Source organism: Dipodomys ordii, unplaced genomic scaffold (assembly GCF_000151885.1).
Source record: "Dipodomys ordii isolate 6190 unplaced genomic scaffold, Dord_2.0 Scaffold1, whole genome shotgun sequence".
Lineage (NCBI taxonomy): Eukaryota > Metazoa > Chordata > Mammalia > Rodentia > Heteromyidae > Dipodomys > Dipodomys ordii.
Genome location: NW_012267217.1, coordinates 45,719,328 through 45,736,100, shown reverse-complemented (window position 1 = coordinate 45,736,100; position 16,773 = coordinate 45,719,328). Strand labels below are relative to the sequence as shown.

Here is a 16,773-nt window from a genome sequence, read left to right as displayed (position 1 = left end):
TCTTCTCCTACCCAAGCCCTTCCTCAGAATAAAAACTGAAAACATTCTTAACATTAATCTTCTGTTACAGTTTCATAGATGTTAAATAGGTACTATTGCATATAAACTCGTTTTGAAACAATGAAACATGTATATAGTATATTAACATGTCTATACAGCATATGAAATGTATTTCATATATTTTCTGGGCACAATATATACATACAAAAATTTGTGTTTTAAAATAGCAGAAGCAGTAATAAGCAGTAATGTACAAATTTATGTTGAGAGTTTACTATTCCTAGCACGTAGTAGGCCCTCAACCCATTTGTTAGTAAACATGACTATCTATCAAAGATCTTTAACATTTCCTCATTCTATTAGTAAATGAAGGAACATCTTCATTGGTTTGCATTTATTTGACTAGCTTGAAATCAGATGTCTTAACTAAGTCCTCTGTTTCTATATGGAGAAGACATAAAACTAAGTGACCTGAATAACACAAAGGAAATACTCTAAGAGAGGAGAGATAAAGAGACATTCAGACAGACAGATTTGAATGACTATTTCAGAAATTAGCTATCTAGGAGATGGACATAAATTCAGGTAATAATTGAGAATAAAATAGTGACTGTGTGTGACAAGAAGAGATTCTTCTACTTTCAAATTTTAAAAAAACTGAGACTGAGAGAGCAAAGATAAGAATTTTTTATTTTTCCAAAAATAAGTATTATTTATCCCAAAAGTTAAGCAGTCATTGGAGGGGCAGAGATTTCTTAGAATAATATCCGCTTATATTCCATGAGAAATTAATACTCAAAGTATGGAAAATTAAGATAAAAGCTTATAACCTTTTTATACATTACTTCAAATGATACTATACCTAAATATATGTCATAATGTTTAAGTTTAAAAAGTACTTCATTGAAATCTAGTTATAAAACTTAAGGGACAAAAAATACTGTATAGAATGGTTACATGGACAATGCAGCCCGGTAACTATAGAGCAAGAACTAGAACCCACAAATGAGTTATATAACTTAATCCTAGCTTAAATCCTAGACTTAGATTCTAACATTTCTCCCTACCCCTCTTAAATGAGAAATTTTACCAAGCATGTTTGCGTGCCACCTAGTGGTCAAACTGAAAATATGCTATCTTCTAGTTTACTCTGTAGGTACTTAAAAAAGGTATCATTCCTTATAATAGATAACAGGTCCATGACTGCACAAACTTCCTTATCTGTTTAGTTCTTTTAGCAACATACAGATCTTCCAACTCTCTACATACCCATCATATACCCACAGGTGATGGTCGATGCCCTATCAGCTTTATTACCTTCTCCTCCTGCAGCCACTGCCCTAGACTCTTGGTAGCCAGCCAATGATTGTAGTCATTGCTATAATTCAGCACCAGCAGACCAGAAACCTAGAAAGACAGGCAGACATCACCCAAAAATATCCACAAAAGTATCCACAAAAATATTATCCAAGGGCTGGGAAGGTGGCTCAGCAGTAGAGCGCTTGCCTTGCATGCCTGAGGTCCTGGGTGCGATTCCTCAGCACCACATAAGAAAAAAGAAAAAAGCCGGAAGTGGCGCTGTGGCTCAAGTGGTAGCTTGAGCTGAAGAGCTGAGGGACAGCGCCCAAGCCCAGAGTTCAGGCCCCACAACCGGACCCAAAATTTTATATATATAATCCAATTCCTGAGATTCATCTTTGAAGGTCACTTTTGAAAAGCATATTCTATCCACTAATATGAGACTTTAAATTTTGAAGAAATGAGCACAAAAGGTCATCATCCCTTTTTATTTTGATACATATCCTAGTTTTTTTAATCATCACTTGGGGGAGCTATCCTACCCAACCTTCCAAATCTTGAGACTAAGTTATTCTCCATTTTTGACCCACTGACTGTTTCTTCTATTGAACTGATCAACGATCTACTTTATAATTAGTTATTTAATACAAACAAAGAATGAAATGAGTTTTTTAATCTGCATTTAAATGAGATTGAGGGATCTGGAGAAAATTGAGAGAAAGAGCTGACTAAATGATAAATACAAGTCATTCCAACATACAGTAATGAAAAAGTGGTCAATTTGGAATGTAAATTTTTGAATTATTTATGTGATCCATATTCCCAAGATGCTCTCCAAATTTCATTGCCTAAGCAACAATAAGATGCTTACTTTTAGACTGGCCTATGAAATATGCTTATTGATACCTTAAAGAGGGTAAGATTAAAAACAACTAAGTTGATTATCAAATTTCTTTTAAAGATGAATCTTCATGAATACTTATTTCACAGTTATTTGGACTGTAAACATCTTTACAAATTAATATACATTTCATTCAAGACATTAAAATCTAAAGTTTGTTAAGAAATTAAAATTAATGTCCAGTTAAATATTGCTCACGCTTATAATCCTAGCTACTCAGGAAGCTGAGATCTGAGGATCGCGCTTCAAAACCTCCGGAAAACCAGAAGTGGAGCTGTACCTCAAACTGGTAGACTGCTAGCCTTGAGCAAAAGAGTTCAGGGACAGCAACCAGGCCGATTTGAAGCCCCAGGGCCGGAAATATATGTATATATGTGTGTATGTATGTGTGTGTGTATATATATATGTATATATATATAAATAATTCACACTTATTCAGAGAAAAAAGGATGGATACAGGAATAACAGGAATATAATTTGTACTACAATAGTAAGGGAGAGAAACTTTGTCCATTCTAGAATTCTAGAGTGTGTATATTTGTGTGTGTATGTGTGTGTGAGTGTGCGTGCGTGCACGCGCTCACTGGTACTAGGCAGTGATCTCAGGGCATGAGTCTTGTCCCTTAGATTTTTGGCTCAAGGCTGGTGCTCTGTCACCTGTGTCATAGCTCCACTGTTAGCTTTTTGGTGGTTAATAGAGATAAGTCTCACAGACTTTTCTACGCTGGCTGGTTTTAAGCTATGATCTTCAGATCTCAACCTGAGAAGTTAGGATTACAGGCGAGAGTCACCTGTTCCCATCCCGGATTCAGAAAAATACGAAAACAGTAAGTCAACTGCATAGTCATTGACAGTAATACCTTAATTCCATCAGATTCCATGTACTTGCTGAGTCCCAGTTCATCCAGCGCTGTGGTGTCTGGGGCCCCACCATTCCCAATGATAGGGTTGGCCATGGTGAGAATCTGCCCCTTGTAGGCGGGATCTGTAAGCGCTTCTGGGTACCTGTATGCACATGCCAGAAAGTGAACAAATACAATCTATACATGGACACAGAATCATTGAATCCTAAAAAAAGGATGAAGAAGAATATCAGATTAACACCCTACAAGCCTATCTCTTTAGCAACCTGACATGAAGCATTTCTGACCTCGAAATTATAAGACTTCAAATGATTCTTTTAAAACACTGCTGGGGGCTGGGAAGGTGGCTCAGTGGTAGAGCGCTTGCCTTGCATGCTTGAGGCCCTGGGTTCGATTCCCCAGCACCACATAAGCAAAAAGAAAAAAGCCGGAAGTGGCGCTGTGGCTCAAGTGGTAGAGCGCTAGCCTTGAGCTGAAGAGCTGAGGGACAGCGCCCAGGCCCAGAGTTCAGGCCCCACGACCGGACCCCCCCAAAAAAAAAAACACTGCTGATGAATAAGGGAGAAATGCAGGAGAACTATGTTTAAAATTGGAAAGCACAGGAAAATATGTATTCTAAACTGATGGAGAAGCTAGAACAAATGGGAGATGATACATAGATCATTACATAAAATAGAGAGCTTATATAAAGAACACGTGTATTCATATGAATTATTGTATATATGAATACAGAGAATATATATGTATATAGATATAAATTAATAAGAAGTATTACTCCTACAAATACCAGGAGAAGGCTACATTTATTCCACGTACTGGAATACATTGCAACTGAATTTTTTTTTGTTGTTCCTCTTACATTTTGTCTTCCTTCAGACTGAGTTAAACCAAATCTTTCTTGTAGATTACCACTGAAAGTGAATTTAGGTGCTGAGAGGGATAGAATCGACAAACTTGAAACCAATAAAATTCAGCTCAGGCAGTAGTCAACATAAATTTCTCAACCCCATCCAGACTAACTCCTACTGAACTAACTTTGTCAACAGAACACTTAGTCTTCAGCTTCATAGTCCTCAGGGTGACTCAAGTGCTATGAAATTTATCCACAGCCTCCATCAGCTAATTTCTCAGATGCCTCTCACCTGTCAGGAACTGATCGTTTTGTTTTTTTTCTTTTAGCCAAGCCTTACACATATCAACGCATTTCTGGAAGATGAAAACCAAACTAACTCCCCCCCGCCTTTAATAATTATCAACTACTTTACTGAGTGACCTAGGCATTGAATAAAAGCTACAATTCTCAATGGAACATAGCACCTGTGGACTAATCTTATTAAATGACTGCCTTTTCTACATCAAAAAAAAATCTTTAATTAATTTGGGTTTTTACTTCCCTTTCTTCTTTCTCACCACAAAAGGTCTGGCTGCTCCCTTTCCACATAAGCTTACAGTGCTCTCCACTAAGTGAATAAATACAGCTTGTCTCGGAGAACTGCAGTGTTGGAAGCAAATTAATCCATCAGGTCCTGTTTGACTTTTGTGATGTGACAAGATTTATTACCCGTAATCTATCACTGAGAAGAAAACGCCAGTGCCTTCCATCATTCCGATCTATATTAAACAGTTGTTTGTTGGCAGGTATATTAACACAGCTAGTAATTAGTGCTGTCGAAAAGCTTAAATAATTGCCTGGTGAAGCAAAACTTTGCAAACAGGTTTCATACATTGTAATTTAGTGCTCTCACCAGTGGAACTATTTTTAAAAACACTTAATATTCTTCATTTCATGCAGAGAGGCAAGAATTTTGAAAAGAATGCACATTAATAATATAATGACTGCTTGGTCAATCAATACTTTCTCTATCAGTTAACCCAATGCCCCTGTGTCTCTTCCAGGATAGCTTGAATTTCCCTAATGCATTCATCAAATGTTTTACAGGTTAGTTGATTGAATATGTAAGAGAAACCTCTTGAAACAATGTGGTCCTCTATTTTTTTTTTACTCAGAATGTTTTAAATCTCCAGCTGTAAATTCCTATCTAATCTCGTCCCCTTGGTTTTTGAGTAGAGAAATCAGAACTTATCAAGATTAAGCAATGTTGTCAATATAAAATAATCAGTTATTAGTACTGAGATACAATTTTAACCTTCTGGTTCCAGATGAGCATTCATAGTAAAACTGGCTACTTGATTTCTATATTGTTACCTTTGCTACCATTCACCTCTTAGTCAATTACTTTGCTTAGTAGATCTTAAATACAAATTCACAATTGATAATTATTAAAAAAAATATCACATCTATATGCCTACCATCTCAATAATTATAGGACAATGAGTATATCTCTTATCTCTGTCGTATTAAAGTCCTATAAATTACGTAAAGAAGGACTGTCTTCTCTCTCCATAGTACTTTATGTTCAATGTACAAGTTGGGTCTGACATTTCTAATGGATTGTCACTACAGTGTGTTACCCTTCTTCCTCCGCTCTAATTTTCTCCTAAATCTACTCCAAACATCCCTTTGCAGGAGCCATTTGGTAGACTCAGTGCGTCGGTTTCTAGAACTATTTTTAGTCTTTTTTTTCCCTTTTCAGGGAGGCAGCCAAAGCACAAATGCTAGTTTTCATCCACTGTAGCAGAAGTCCATGTCTGTACCTTTGTGGAGGAGGGTTGTTAGGAAGCTATGCACAAGCCAAATTCAGGGCAGTATATAATCTCATGGTGCAGTGATTTCAATTTACCACTGTGAGTGAGAGCACACAGTTATTCCTCTCTGGAGAGAGGATGGATCAAACCTTAGAACAGACGCATTACTCACCCTCCCAGGCCTGTATTAAAGACCACTTCACCAGCAACTGAGGATGGATGGCCAAAGGAGTAACCTTTCATTTTAGTTCCATCTTCCAGAACGATGTGTGCCGTCTGTGCCTAAAGAAACAATTGCATGACTGCTAGCATAATACAAAACATAGATACACACAAAATCCAGAGATAATATATACACACACACACATACACACACACACATACACACACACACATTTATCTCACAGCATATTTAATGAAACTATGCCATTGAGCTTTGGAATTGTTCTTCTGTTCCTTGTCACTTTTCTTCACATATCTGGCTGTTGTCACCGGCAGGTGTTTTTTTGTTTCATTTTATTTGAAAGAGGAACTGAAGCATGTCGATACATTGCCTATTCCAAGTCTACTGGTGGAGTTGTTGACAAGCCAGAAATGCTTCAATTTAGTTAAAATGCTACAGTCCATCTTCTCCTCCTTAATATTCCTCAGCTTTGCTCAAGTATCGCTCTAAGGGAAGTTTATGAGTTTGCAGAAAGCATTGTGAATTGTACCATACAGCCCATTCTCATTCGGAGGTTTAGGACTAGAAGGAATCTTCACGATTACCTATCAAATGTGTTCCACGGAGCGCTTGTTTGTGATGCACTTACCCCCAGGCCTGCCCTCTGTATGCCAGCTTTACGGTCATGAAGAAGCTAGAGCTTTATCACTCTATTAATACTGACACAAAAGCAAGCACTGTGAAATGCTCTGAGAGCATACCGTATTTTGTTTTTTATCGGAGTTAATTATGGCCCTGTCTGGTTCCCTGTTTAGGCTATGGGCATTCTGAATTTGATTACTTTGCTGTATTACTCTTTGAACCAGCTTCTATAAAATTCTTGGCTAAGAAAAGGGACAATTAGAGAAACATCTAAGCAGCAGGCCTCATCTACTCTTCATAAATACCCTAAATTCTATTGCTGAAACAGTCTAACTCTGACTCTAAATTTCAGGGGATGGAAAAATGTGGTAAACCACATCTGGTGAAACCAGGACTAGACTCTAAGAAACTCTATAGAATTAACTCATTGGAAAATGTTTTTTCAGCAGTGATACTCATGAGACACTATATTGGAAATGAAATATACAACTTGGGGTGGGGCAAGTCAGGAGGGGGAAAACTGGGAGAAAGTAAGGGAGGGGGTGACACTGTTGAAAAAGAAATATATATAAGCCAGGTGCCTCTAATCCTAGCTACTCAGAAAGTTGAGATCTGAGGATCAGGGTTCAAAGCCAGGCTGGGAAGCCACTCTGTGACTCTTATCTCCAATAAACTACTCCCCCCAAAAACTGGAAGTGGCATTATGGCTCAGGTGGTAGAGCACTCCCCTTGAGCAAAAGAAGCCCAAGGACAGTGCAAAGGCCCAGAGTTCAAGCCCTAGTATGACAAAAATAAAAAGGAAGAAAAGTACTCATTACCTGACTTACATAACTGTAAACCTGTACATCATGTTTAGAGTAAAATGTTAAGGAAAATAAAAGGAAAACATCTCTATAATAATTGAGAAAGTTTAACAATAGTTATTGGATTATATTACATATAAACGTTTTAAGATTAGTGAGAATAATGTTTATATTTTTTACTTAGCTATGCTTCAAATAATTAGAAACTGTGGGGAAGAAACAAATATAGTTGAAACCAATTGGGATACAAATTGGACTTGTAGGAAGAAGTAATTATTTGGTATTCTTTCTGCAAGGGTCAGTAAAGTCAGAAACAGAAACATACTCCATTTTCCATCCTGTATAATTGTAGAACTGTAGCCATAGTGTCTTACACCTTTGAGACTTGCCAATTCAACTCTACTTCCAATACACACACACACACACACACACACACACACACACACATACCAACTTGGTTAGGCAACAAGAAATGATTTTTGGACCCTTGCTTTTATACCCATCTAACATACACTTAGTTTATCTATTTTTAAATACATTATATTTCCATAAAAATCTTGAGATCATATGCCTCTTTTAGATTCAAAGATTCTTTTAGTCTCTTGCCATTAAAACTAGATTATTCTTCAGTGTAAAATAGCATTTTGACTGTCTTTCAACCAATAAACTGTGGTCTTAAACATGGCGGAATATGTGCATGTGTACATACATTAGTATATTTATACACAAAGTTATTTGTTTCCTAAGAAATCAATAGAATACTGTTAACACATTCTTCTCAATAGGTTTCTAATCAGAAGTATAACATATGGACTTCAAGTTTATATTTCTGAGAAAGATTAAATAATGTTCTCCCTCTGTGTGTGTATGTGTATGTGGTGTGTGTATGTGTATGTGGGCGGGGGTTGTATGTGTGCATGTGTGTGTATTAACCCAAAGAATTTTGTCCTTTACTTGGCATATCCAATTACCTTTGAAGTAGTTTTCTCTATAGCCTTGAAATCATAAGCTTGATGTTATCTTTAAAGGGATTGCCTTTACAGTCACTAAATTTAAAAAGATTTTGGAATTACCCAGCACAAAGGAAACAACAATAATTAATTTAATCTGAGAGATGAAAAGACTTCTCTGGCAGAGATAGGCTTCACATACGAGTGTAAATTCTGCTGAAAATCAACTTGCATGTTGTTCCCAATAACTGAGTATCTACCATATTCTTTTGGTTTTCCAATGACTTGTTATTAAATACAAATGCTAACTATGTTAAGAAATAAGAATATAGTTTGATCCATCTCCAAAGATGACAACAAGCTCTCCTGTGGAGATGGATCTCAATAGGAGTATGTATTGGGAATATTGCCTGTTAATTCTGACATGTTTCACTAGATAGAACCTTTTGGTCCAAGAAATGAAAATTCACTGTCAAAGAACGTTTTCTACTAGAAAAAAATTATTTTCTCTTCTGGAAGAAGTCATGTGTAACCGACATGTCTTCAAAAAATGGAAGAAAGAAAATAAGCTCATAAATAGTTTGTCGACAGAACTTCAAATGACTGTTACTTACCTAACACAACTTGGATGTGAAGCGCAAATTTCAATTATTTTCTATGTACTGGTATTTTGCCTGTTCTACAGTCTGAACCAGACTTGCCTACAATATCACCTTTGCTTATATTTTCTTTTCTTTCCTTTGATCTACTGGACTAGTGTTATTTAAATAGATTGGAGAGGTAAAAATGAACATAAGCAAACCCAACCCTTGGTAACCTGTTCCCATAGCTCCATCTGGTATTTTTCTTCTCTCCATAGAAATAGCTTCCTACTTGCTTCCCTTTGCCTAATGATATATTTGAGGAGACATTTACTGCGGCCTGAAATAGTCCCTGAGATTGTGTTCAATATGTCTTTTGCTCCTTTAATTATATTTTTTGTTCTTTTTGGCAGATTTTATAGGTCTTCCAATTCTCTTTCTCACTACACGTTATATTGTTACAAGGCTTCTGTTTATTGCCTAGAGTATCCTTTATATTCCTTTTAACTACACTGGCCTCCAATGAGTTGAAAATGATGAGTGCCAATTGACATATCTATGAATTGATAGAGGAATTCTGAGCAAAGTGCTATTACTTGAAATCCCTCTTTATCCCTAACAGTTCCCCAAATGCTATTTCTTTTCAATGAGTCCAAAAGAAACCAAACTGTTATCATCATATTTTAGTAGTCTCAGTGCTAGTCGACAGAAGTACATAACCTAAGAATTAGAATAGTATATTGTTATTATTTAAGTTATATAGCCAGAACACTTTGAAATCTGAATGTGCATGGAAATCTTCTAGAAGGGAGATGAAAGTAATCAAAGGATTCTATAAATATGAGTTCGAAAAAATAAAGAGCTTGGTCCTTTTTGTGTCTACTAACATGTAGATAATCAAGTCTCACACATCACCTGAGCCTCTACCATATGCTAAGTACCTTTCTAGGCCTAAGTCCATCTATTTATTAAAGGAACTAGCTATGTAGCCTGGCGCTAGTGGCTCATGCCTGTAATCCTAGGTACTCAGGAAGCTGAGATCTGAGGACTGTGGTTCAAAACCAGCCTGGGCAGTAAAGTCTATGAGACCCTTATCTCCAATTAACTATCAGAAAAACTGGAAGTGGCCCTGTGTCTCAAGTGGTAGAGCACTCACCTTGACCTGAAGAGCTCAGGGACAGTGCCCAAGCCCAGAGTTCAAGCCATGACCAACAAGAACAAAAAAAAAAAAACTAAACAAAAAACAAAATAAAGAACTAGCTATGTAGTAGAGGAGTCAAAAAAATAAAGGATATCTGATGAAAAATGTCATGAACAACCACTGAAGCACCTCGAAATATAAAAGTAAATAAAATGTCGGGGTAGGAAGGTGGCTCAGTGGTAGAGCACTTGCCTTGCATGCATGAGGCCCTGGGTTCAATTCCTCAGCACCACATAAGCAAACAGAAAAGAGCCAGAAGTGGCGCTGTGGCTCAAGTGGTAGAGCGCTAGCCTTGAGCTAAAGAGCTGAGGGACAGCGCCCAGCCCCAGAGTTCAGGCCCCATGACTGGACCCCAATAACTAACTAAATAAATAAATAAATAAATAAAATGTCATCCTTTCTCTTGGCAAAGTTTTCTTCAGTAAAAGAATTTGCCTTTCTTTCATCCATGCTTGATATAACTGAAAATTAAAATGTCCAGTGAAGACACTCTTGTCACAATTTTTAGCTTGAAGTCCAAGGAATGCCTTCAAACTGTTTGCTTGTGTCATACTCTTGGCAAGGTCTGGCTTGATCCCCTATTTAAAATTATAGTATGCTTCTCAGTGCCTTGTCTCCTTGCTCTGTCCTTTCTTTCATTCTTTATGTACTCTTTTTTTTTAATAAGGAAAGTGGGAGTGGGGGTTGTACTGAGGAATCAAACCCACAACTTAATGCATGTGAGGCTAGCACTCTACCAATAAGCCATTCCCAGCCCTTAAGGAGAGTTTTTAGCCGCGTGGAGTCTTTTTATGTCCTCCAAGTTGGTCTTGGACTCAAGTAATCCTCTTGCTTCATGCCTCCAGATAACTTTGACATTTTTCTTTTCCTTTTTTTTTCATAGCATGTATATAAGGGTTTCATTATATTTACAACATAGGCATAATGTAATTGGCTCAAAATAGCTCTATCTGTATTTCTGTTTCTTAATCTAGCCCATGTAGAAGCGATGTTGGAAAAACAAGCACATTGTGAAACACCTCTACCTTACCTTCTCCTAAGATATATTCTTAGATATATGAATAAGTAATAGGAATATACAAGATACTGTTTCTAAAAGTATTAATGAGTTTTCTCAATTAATTGTCTCAAGAAACCAATAAATAGATAACATTAAGGATCTCCATTTTAATACTACCTACTCAGGAGGCTGAGATCTGGAAGAACACAGATTGAAGCTAGCCCTGGCAGAAAAGTCTGTAAGACTCCATTTCAAATAACATGCAAAAAGCCAGGCTATAGGTATGGCTCAAGTGGTAAAGCACCAACTGTGAGCAAGCAAAGCTGAGGTCATGGATTGAAATCCTGGTACACACAGAGAGAGTAAAAACAAAAACAAACATTTTTATACTTGAGGGGCTGGGAAGGTGGCTCAGTGGTAGGGCACTTGCCTTGCATGCTCGAGGCCCTGGGTTCGATTCCTCAGCACCACATAAGCAAAAAGAAAAAAGCCGGAAGTGGCGCTATGGCTCAAGTGGTAGAGCGCTAGCTTTGAGCTGAAGAGCTGAGGGACAGCACCCAGGCCCAGAGTTCAGGCCCCACAACCGGACCCAAAAAAAAAAAATTATACTTGAATGAACTTAGCAAGAGGGGAGCAATAATCATGCCACTAGAATGGAAGTAGTAACCATTTTTAAACCCAGCCAGGCTCACTTTTTTCTCATTTTCTTTTCCTTTCTAAGCTCTTATCTATTTCTGCTTTCTAATTTCTTAAAGTGGGGATAAAAAGCAATTCAAACCTGAATTCCTATTTATAAGAACTTTAATTCACATTTCTATAGGGAGCGAGGGAAGGAGAAGAGGAGAGGGAAGGAAAGAGGGAAAAAGAAAGGAAGGGTAGGAGGGAGAAGAGGCCACATGTAGCCATTTACTGTGTTGCATCACTAAGCACAAATTTAACATGCAAATGCTTAAAGTGAAATTCACATATGCACATGCACATACACCCTTACATGTACGCATGCATGTGCGCACACACACACACAAACACACATACACACACACAGAGCGTGAGGTCTTTCCAAGAACTCCTGATTCACTGTGAACCAATGTGCAAATTGCATCTACAATTAATAACATTATTTCCATCTCTTCAGACTTATATGTTATCTCTCACCCAATAATTATGTTTACAAAACATATAAACAAAAATATGTCAATGATTGTATCCAATAAAGATACCAAGAAAAATGCATTAAAACCAGTTTACTATTATCATTTGATTTCTTTTAGCCTAGAAATGATAGAGATGTTGAATGTAGGAGCCAATTGGTTATAAAATAAGTTCTCAGAAATTATATTCCCTGAAGTTCCTTATGAATTTAAGGGTTAAAGTTTGAAATTAAAAGTATCCATGACCTAATAAGACTAAACATTATCTTTTCTACATTTTTAGGAGTACCCATAAGATTATAATTTTCCACACAAAATATCTAGATGATCTGAGACTTAATTTTCCTATGCATATGTAATGACTTCATTATTAATCTCTTAATTTCATAGTTTATCCTCCTCTAAATAAAACACAAAAAATGCCGGGCACCGGTGGCTCACGCCTGTAATCTTAGCTACTCAGGAGGCTGAGATCTGAGGATCGCGGTCCAAAGCCAGCCCGGGCAGGAAAGACGGTGAGACTCCTATCTCCAATAAACCACTAGAAAACCGGAAGTGGTGCTGTAGCTCAAGTGATAGAGGGCTAACCTTGAGCTGAAGAGCTGAGGGACAGCGCCCAGGCCCAGAGTTCAAGCCCCATGACCAACAAAATAAATAAATAAATAAAATAAACAAAACACAAAAAATATCGGTATAATTCCCATTCTTATATTGCTTTTGAAATGATCATTCTAAAACTTAAATTTTCTATTATTTGTAAGATCTGGGAACTCTTGCACCAATTGGAGGAGGTTTGGGTGTGTGAAAACGTATTTTGGGGCTGAGGATGTGAGTCAGTAGTAGAGTGCTAGCCAAGCATGAATGAAGCCCTGGGCTTGATTTCTCTCTTCTATTTGTACAGAAAAGGCCAGAAGTGGTACTGTGGCTGAAGTGGTAGACTGCTAGCCTTGAGCAAAAAAGAAGCTCAGAGACAGTGCCCAGGCCCTGAGTTCAAGCTCAGGACTGGGGGAAAAAATGTATTTTTGTGGGGTTTTTTTTCTTTAAATGTTCTATTTTTATTATACTTTAGTAGTTGTACAAGGAGGTGCCATTTAACAAAACAGTTATGGATATAATAATGCATCTTGATCTGAGTCATCACTTTCAACATTCATTCTCACCCCCTTATTCGACCCACCCCTTCCCTTTTCTTAATTTTGTGGGATATACCATGAATTCTTGACTGCATTTTCCCTTTCTTCCCTGCTTCATTGGTCAACCCCTCTAACTTTGGCCCTGCCCACCCTTGCATGTACCCATTTCCTGGTGCTGATTCTGTTGGGCTTTGACCTAGCTCTCCATGAGTCTATTATACTTCGGTTCGTTCATTTGTAACCATTTACATACCACCTAACTTATAGAGTTATAGTTATATTCTATCTACCACTAGTAAGGGAAAACATGCAATCTTTGTTTCTCTAGAGTTTTGCCCTAAACAGAAATGCCAACAAGTTCTCAGTGATTATTTGTTGGTTTGTCCATTGTGGTCACGGGCATTACTATTTGACCATCTAAGAAAATGTCTTTAATGTCACTTAATAAATATCACTTACTGAAAGAATTCTTCTATTTCTCAAGTATTTCATCTCTTTAGCGGTTTTGTGTTTTTTTTTCATCAAAATTAAAACTTATTTTAAAGTCACACTGGAGTCATTTTCTAGTAAGATGACTGATTCACTTTATGAGGCCACATAAAAAACTGACCAGAATTTTATACTTTAATATTCTCAGTTTGAGATCACATTTAAAAGGTTAGATGATTCAAAGAACTTTCCAGGAAAAGAATAATGCAACAACTATTAGTGGGAATCACACAGCTAAATTCCCCTTCAAAAAGCTTTGAAAATGTGCCCCTGTAGCTATGTTAAACTGACTTTGAGGACTTAGTCTTAGGAAGACTAGACAAAATTTTTAAAGCCCAATTTATAATTACCCTATTAAAGGTTTTGAAACAGTCTCAGGTTTACTATTGATGCTAGGCTTTTCCTCTGCATTTTCTGCTCTTTTTTTTTGATCATCTATACATTGCTCATGTACGATTTCATATTCCAGAAGATTCCTAGAAAGATTTGAAAATAGTGATCTTGTGCTTGAACTAGATGTGGTTGATATTTTTCTGGATCCTTCATATTGAAGATGCTTGAAAGAAGTCAAAGTAAGACTTTTCTTTTTTTTTATTTTTTATTTTTATTTTTGCCGGTCATGGGGCCTGAACTCTGGGCCTGGGCGCTGTCCCTCAGCTCTTCAGCTCAAGGCTAGTGCTCTACCACTGGAGCCACAGCGCCACTTCCGGCTTTTTCTGTTTATGTGATGCTGAGGAATCGAACCCAGGGCCTCATGCTTGCAAGACATGCACTCTACTGCTGAGCTACCTTCCCAGCCCCAAAGTAAGACTTTTCTACAAGTCTAAAATGATATTAAACTCCTTCATACATGGAGCTTACAGGACTATATGAAAAGGAAAAAAATTGAAAACTGAAAAACAGCATGATGTGTTACAAACACATGACAGTATCTCAGTTTGAGATGAAGAAATATGTCAACTACAGACAGCCTTGTCTTAAAATCTTCTAGTAATATACCTGGCCACACAAAGTAAGAATCCTACTGGCTCTTTCATTCAAACAACCTCTTCTCAAAGTGCAGCCAAACAAAGAAAATGAGACATCAAATTTATATGACATTGAGGTAAAATTCCATATGTAAATAGACTCTTGAGTAGATGCAAAAAAAATCTAGTAGGAAAAATAATGTAGAACACTTTGATGCCAGGTTAAACAACTACAGCTTCTAAGGGAAAAGCCCCCACAAAAGTTCAAATTTCAAAGATGATCTAACAAATGAGGTCTAATTAAAATCTTAAGCAGATTCTCTAGTGTTTGTCCATTTAGTGAGCAAAAGTAGACATGAGTTAAATATATCATTTATACAATCTGTGAAATGGGAAGAATAGCAGACTTTCTTCCTCTAGATAACCAGAATTCCACCAATAAAGCCTTAAGCTAATTCAGCAATACAGCCCATAAAAGATCAGAATATAAAGCTTTATACAGGTAATAATCCCCTCAAACTAGTCATGGAAATGAAAATGATTTACTCTGACTATATTGCTGTTCAGTCATATATCAATGTAAATTATGTGCATATCAGAAAAAAGTAGAAGCCCATATGTTTATTTCCAATTTCACCAAAGCCTAAAGCTATATAACATATTTGATTTCTGGCTTACCTGATGTTGTTTTAGCTATTAGTTTGCCTTAGTACTTTGATGAAATAAACCTGAACTAAGCTTTGGAAAGTAGGTAGCCTGAAGCAGGAATTTGTATCTGATTATTATTATGTAGGTAGTATGGTAAAAACTTAAAGTTATAAAGTATTCTTTAATAAATGAAGCCATAATTTTTATACTTGAAGTTATAATACTAAATTATGGGTATAGGGAACTAAGAATTATAACATATTTTTCTGTCCTTAAAGTATTTAATAAGAGAGCTCTGTAATAATAAATGTTTAACTGCTTAGGATTTCCAAATGTGACAATTTCTAAATGTAATCAACTAAGCCTTAACATATCAAAGTTGTCTGCATCTGGATTAGCTAATGGGAGAGGTATAATTTGCTTGAATTTTCTTCGGTCTATATTTCTATGTATGGCGCTGACCCATACAAGATTTTGTCTTAATTATATTATGTAGTACTCATAAAAATTCAATTGCAGGGGCTGGGAAGGTGGCTCAGTGGTAGAGTGCTTGCTTTGCATGCATGAGGCCCTGGGTTCGATTCCTCAGCACCACATAAGCAAAAAGAAAAAAGCCGGAAGTGGCGCTGTGGCTCAAGTGGTAGAGTGCTAGACTTGAGCTGAAGAGCTGAGGGACAGCACCCAGGCCCAGAGTTCAGGCCCCACGACTGGACCCAAAAAAAAAAAAATTCAGTTGCATATGTATTTGAAATATGGGGTCTTTTAACAGTAATTAGCATATGATTTATGGCCTATAGTTCTGTGTGTGGGAGGGATGTAAAATAATGTTAAATACTTTTTACCATATTATAGAAATAAATTAACAAAGTCTTTTTTTTTTTTTTTGGTCGGTTATAGGGCTTGAACTCTGGCCCTGGGCACTGTCCCTCAACTCTTCAGCTCAAGGCGAGCACTTCCAGTTTCCTGGTGGTTTGTTAGAGATAAGAGTCTCTCAGACTCCTGCCCAGGCTGGCTTTGAACCATGATTCTCAGATCTCAGCCTTCTGAGTAGCTAGAATTACAGATGTGAGCCACCGGCACTCAGCTTAACATGGTCTTATGTTTAGTTCTACATCATAAGAGAATCTTAAAATATACCAATCCTATTACATATTTATGAGAATGTCATAGGAAACAATAGAATCTATTAATTTAATGTTGAAAAGAAGAGAAAAGAGAGCAGCCTTAAAAGTACTTCCATGAAATGGAAAAAATTATATTAAGTGAAGTAAGCCAGGCCCAAAGAAACATAGGTCCCATGGTTTCCCTTATTTGCAATATCTAGTATATGTATGA

General features: G+C 36.9%; 1 protein-coding gene across 1 annotated transcript in view; it reads right to left on the bottom strand.

Annotated features, from left to right (window-relative positions):
- Positions 1-16,773, bottom strand: part of Cps1 (carbamoyl-phosphate synthase 1, mitochondrial) — a 109,486-nt gene that overhangs the window by 86,250 nt on the left and 6,463 nt on the right. Inside the window, exons 2-4 of the mRNA XM_013029099.1 lie at positions 5,882-5,991; positions 3,061-3,205; positions 1,318-1,407 (exon numbers count right to left, since the gene is read on the bottom strand). Of these exons, the coding sequence (XP_012884553.1) occupies positions 1,318-1,407; positions 3,061-3,205; positions 5,882-5,991 (345 nt within the window). The remainder of the gene's footprint in view (positions 1-1,317; positions 1,408-3,060; positions 3,206-5,881; positions 5,992-16,773) is intronic.